A 5,290-nucleotide genomic window follows, 5' to 3' on the forward strand; every position below is an offset into this window, starting at 1 on the left:
AAAACACTTCCTTTCTGTTAGAGTGTTCAGGGACATGCTGGAAAAAGGCCGGTGGCTTTTATCACTTTACAGTAATTTCTCCTTCTCGTCCTCCCTCATGCTCTCTCTCCATCATCCATCCCCCCCCCCCCCTCCCCCCTCTCCTCCCTTCCTGCCTTGTGATTGGCTGAGCCGGCTGATGACACATCGGAGGGGAGGGGAGGCAGGACTATAAAAGCTCTGCGTCTGACACTGAGCAGCCACAGACAGAATCTCTCTCCCTGCTGAGCCCTGAACAGGATATTTAACCCTCCAGCCGGCTCATCACTCCCCCCCCGATACACCAGCTCCACCAGCTCCAGCCTGCGACTATGTGCAAAGGACTAACATCGCTGCCGACCTGCTGCTTGGAAAGGTACTTGAAGCCCCTCACATGGAGGATGGATGGATTTACAGGATACGACACAGATGCTGCTGCTGCTGCTGCTGCTGCTTTAGTTTCCTGATGTTCTTGTGTGAAGCGTTTGGAAAGCGAGAGGAGACAGAAAGTCAGTGTTAAAGCTGCAGCAGATTCAGTGGGAGCTTGCCTGCGATGCACCAGGCAGCAGCAGCAGCAGAGGATGAGTCAGTGTGTGTTTGCAACCCAAGGTCTTGTGCAACATTCATCCTAACCTGTTTTCTTTTCCCCTCTCAGAGCCAAGGAGCTGAGAGCGAGGCTGGGAAACGTTCTGCTGAAACCCAACTGGAATCTCTCCTGCTGCAAGATAGGGAAAAACAAGTAAGCCCCTCACAATTACATATATTATACTCTCTATACCCACTCTATTAGTCCCTGTGTATGATTTGAAAATCCAAATAAATCTAATGAGGCTTCTTCTCTTCTCAGGCCGACACTGGAGGAATGCATCAGGTGGAAGGAATCGTTTGAAAAACTCATATCCAGCAAATGTAAGTAAACATTTAGATTTGTGTGTATTTTATGACACCTGCGTCTCCTACACACACAGAGACGTGTGCAGCCCTGTGGGGACCCTGATGTGCTCAATGTTAATTAAATGTCCCCTCTTCCCTCAGATGGACTTTGTGCCTTCACATCCTTCCTGGTGTCGGAGTTCAGCGAGGAGAACATCGCCTTCTACTTTGCCTGCGAGGATTACAGGAGCACCAAGTCTGTCGCCAAACTGTCGGCCAAAGCCCAGAGAGTCTATGACGAGTTCATCGGCAGTGACGCTCCCAGAGAGGTAAGAATACCCCCCTCCCCCAAAGGAGTTATGAATCTGAATCTGACACGATAAGGCCCCAAAGAACATGGTTTCTTCTGCACAAAAACTAACGTGGTTCCTTCCTGCTCCTCTCTCCAGGTTAACATCGACCACGAGACCCGTGACATCACCAAAGCCAACATGCTGGTGCCCTCGCCCTCTTGCTTCGACATGGCCCAGCACAAGATCTACATGCTCATGGCCAAAGACTGCTACCCTCGCTTCCTGCGCTCCCCGTCCTACAGGGATCTGGTGTGCCAAGCCAAGCCCAAGGCCGCCAAGCAGCCGCTGCAGGAGAAGGCGGCGTGAAGGAGAACCTCCCGTGAAGAAGAAGATTCGATGAAGGATTGTTAGTTGGTCGCCTTACGAGGGTCGAGCAGGCAAGCGAGGCGTGTTGGGTGCTGCACCGTGAAGCCGGACGCTGAAGCTGAGGCGCAGGTCGTCGTGAGAGCAGCGGCGGATTCTGCAGATGTCACCTCTCCGTGAAGACGAGGACGGAGGAGGACGGGGGAAACAGTTCAAGATGGAGGCTGAGGCCTTCAATCAGACTGTGGGTGTGAAAACGGAGGAAGTCTGGAGACTCAAAGTCGAGAGACAGAGACAGAATCAAACAGGAGAAGTGGGAAAACGCACTTGCACTAACACAAAAGTTGTGCGGTTGTGATGTGCAATGTCCTTCTGTCCAACTCATCCTGTCTGTGAACAGGCACGTGGGGTTCTTCATGAACTTGTATTTATTTGCTTGAAATATCTCTGTTGCATTTTAAACAAGCAATGATAGAAAAAAGAAATGTGCAATTTAATTTATAATACTTCTGCTATTTATATCACTGTCCTGTTATCTATTTTGTTTTTTTTACCTACCAGCAAATAAACTAAAGTATTTGAAGAAAACAGTGGAAGAAGTTGTTTTGTTTATTGAATAAACCGGTTGAAGATTTATTATTATACCTCATTTATTGACACACAGCAGCAGGAGCATCACATGAAAACACAGGCCCAGGTGAGACTCGCCCCTGTAGCTGTGCAAATACCACCCAGCATCTGCGTGTTTAATTATTCACCTCCCCTGATATGAAAGTGCCTGTGATGTATTTGCTCTGCGGCCTGAGAGGCGTTGTGTTGTTCACCAAGGAGACCGGCTCATAAAGAGCTCAGACCCTTTGTCTCCTCTCGTGTGAATGAGAAAGAGCTTTTCTCGAGCAAACAGGAAGTTGATGTGACAGCATTAACGTAATAGGCCGAGCAATAAAACTTTATTATCGCATCGGCAACTGTTTGCACTCGCCATCGACTTCAGGTAATAAACGAGCATGACCACGGGAGGAAAACACACACAACAGAGGGAGAATACACACAACAGAGGGACGACACAAAGCTCGCGGTTATGTAATATTGATGGCAGAGATAGTGGCGTCTGTGTAATTTGTTCTCATTAACATGTTAAACGCCGCGGTTTGGATTGCTCGGGTTAGAGTGCAGAGGACAGACCGGGGCTGAATGTCTGCTTTGTGTATTCAGATGTGATCAGAGGAGAGTGGAGCCAGTGTCAGGTGTTCCTCGGGCCCGATGCATATAAATAGATATAAATAATGCTGCCTCTCTCTCCATAGTAACCCCCCGGCTTTCATTTCAATCAAGATGGAGCAGAGCGTTGACCATCTGTGGACGGGAGCAGGGAACATGTGACAGTCGGGAGGTTTGATTTTCACAGCTCGAGGAGGAAGGACACACAACTTCAAATGTTACTTGGTTGAGTTCCACTCGTGTAGTGAAGTTGTTGAGCCTCTGTTGCCCGAGCTGAGTGCTGAGTCTGACAGTATCTAGGTTTATGGATCAAAACATGTTGTTAGAGGTTGATGTGTGTTTTCCACCTGTTCACTGAGGTGGAAGGATGAGAGCTATAAAGATGGCAGATGCCGATCTGGACAAACAGCTTCTCAGAGAATGATTAATGGATCTCCAGGCCTATAGTTCGAGGAACGAAATCTATGATTCTGAATTTTACGGAACTAATGGGCCTTGAGGGAAATATATGTCCTTCACTAATACTGTTGTCTATCATGGGGGGGGGGGAGGATGGTCACCAGTATATTGCAGGGCCGATCCAAACCCATATTCTATGTGTTTGGAATTGGAGAGAGAACCCACACGGACACGGGGGGACTTGCAAATTCCACACAGGAAGAGCCCGGCTGGGATTCGAACCCTACCCACTGCATAGATACTTGGTGGTGTTGGTGGAAATCAAGGGCGATGGTTTGTGGTTCCTCCGTCCACCAGCTGCACTGATGTGTCAGATTCCACCATCCTTCACCTCCTTTATGGATGAAATATGATGAAGCTTTGTTAAAGATGCCAAAATCTGATTTTATGGAACAATGTCATTGGGTTGAGATGCTTCTTCGTGTTTTACTGTTTTTATTCTGCGTAATCTGTCCATGATTAAATATGAAAACGTCCAGAATCATTTCCAGACTCACCACCTCCACCTCCACATGTCTCAACCCAGAGCAAGATAACAGCACAGCAGCATGTCATTAGGGGAATGTTTTGATTGGTACTTTGATAATTGCATGATCACTGCAAAGCGTTGATGTGAAAGTGTGTGTGTGTGTGTGTGTGTGTGTGTGTGTGTGTGTTTGTCTGTGTGTGTCTGTGTGTGTGTTTGCAAATTCTGAGAAACTTCTTTGTTAACTGGGACCGGATCAGTCTCGGTTTACAGTTATGGAAAAACTCCTTTTTAACAAAGAAAAACAAAAGTTTGTTGGAAATTCAAAGTCAAAGACCTCAAATCCGTCATCACTGCCTCTTCTGTGTTTCCAAAGAAAATCATAAAACCTATAGTTCACGTCAGGGCTGAAGGTTTTGTTCATATTTGGTTCTCATCCCCGAGGATTCCTGCCACCTCGCGACTTCAGTGGAAGAGAGCTGAATGGAAAAAATGTGATGCTCAGCCCGACAGCAGCGTCCCCTTCCAGCTTTCCCTGGAACTGCTCTTCCCTGAAGATCCAGTGAGACAACACGGAAATAGACATCAATATTGAAATATGAGTGAAACACTTGTTGCTGTGTGTTGTGTGTGGGGTTGTGTTTTCTAACAAGTCAGATATTGTTAAACATTTGTTTCATCCACATGTGGTTGTTGCCAATGGATGCGAGGGACAATGAGACAAGTGTGTAATTATTAGTTATGATCATGAAGTGGCAGCGGATGCTCAGCTGACCCCCCCCCCCCCCCCCCCCCCCCCCCCCCCGCGCTCCTCAGGGTGTGATGTTTCAGGACACTTAAGGTTTTTTAAACAACCACTTCCTTTTTTCTTTTTCAAGCTTCAGACACGGTTATTAGGTTTTTAACCACTTCACATTTCACACGTCTGTTTTTAGAGATAAAAAAAAAGCTACTTTCTGGACTGACAGACATTCTTAATAAGATTTACATTCATCATAAACACATAATGTATAAAGTCATGATTGTTTTGTTTATTGTTATTTATTTTAAACTTTGTATTTCTGGGCCTGTGTGTGAAACTCTTGTGAAGTTACACCGACATCTAGTGGTTGGTTTGTTGGAAGTAGATTTGTTTTATAAACCACTGAATCCAAATCTGGGATTTTATGAAACAAATTGAGTGAAATGAAAGAGAAACCAAACAAATATAGAATAAAACGCAAAAAATACTCAATAAATACTTTATGGTTTCACCTTTAGTTCCAAATGAACCAATTCAAGAACAAACATACTTTCCCCTTTTCTTTTTCCAACTAAGTTTTCAACGACACACACATTTTGTTCCATAAAGTCATCAGACTCAGACAGAGTGTGTTTGTTCATTGTTACTTTATTTATTTAAATTTCTTATTTAAACTTTGCTCTAGTTAAACTTCACAAGTTATTCTCACAAAGTTACACTGACATCCAGTGGTTGAATCAATAACTACACCTGACAGTGTTTCCAAAGTTGAAAATGACTGATAATAAGAGAAACAAATACAAATTATTAGATTATAAGATACTTGTAAAAACATTTAGGTTTAAAATCAATTAT

General features: G+C 45.0%; 1 protein-coding gene across 1 annotated transcript; it reads left to right on the plus strand.

The window, feature by feature from the left end:
• The first annotated feature begins 247 nt into the window (after positions 1-247).
• On the plus strand, positions 248-2,181 carry rgs16 (regulator of G protein signaling 16). Its single transcript, XM_053430560.1, has 5 exons — positions 248-394; positions 674-757; positions 866-927; positions 1,054-1,220; positions 1,341-2,181. The coding sequence occupies exons 1-5, from the start codon at positions 351-353 to the stop codon at positions 1,548-1,550; spliced, it is 567 nt and encodes a 188-aa protein (XP_053286535.1). The 5' UTR covers positions 248-350; the 3' UTR covers positions 1,551-2,181.
• Positions 2,182-5,290: the final 3,109 nt, after the last annotated feature.

This window comes from Pleuronectes platessa, chromosome 9 (genome assembly GCF_947347685.1).
Source record: "Pleuronectes platessa chromosome 9, fPlePla1.1, whole genome shotgun sequence".
Taxonomy (NCBI): Eukaryota; Metazoa; Chordata; class Actinopteri; order Pleuronectiformes; family Pleuronectidae; genus Pleuronectes; species Pleuronectes platessa.

What these genes read in the sequence shown, in the direction of transcription:
- rgs16 (XM_053430560.1), top strand. Translation starts at nt 351, where the DNA reads ATGTGCAAAGGACTAACATCGCTGCCGACCTGCTGCTTGGAAAG. An exon ending in TGCAAGATAGGGAAAAACAA is followed by an intron (nt 758 to 865) that starts GTAAGCCCCTCA and finishes TTCTCTTCTCAG; the next exon opens with GCCGACACTGGAGGAATGCA. An exon ending in GCAGTGACGCTCCCAGAGAG is followed by an intron (nt 1,221 to 1,340) that starts GTAAGAATACCC and finishes TCCTCTCTCCAG; the next exon opens with GTTAACATCGACCACGAGAC.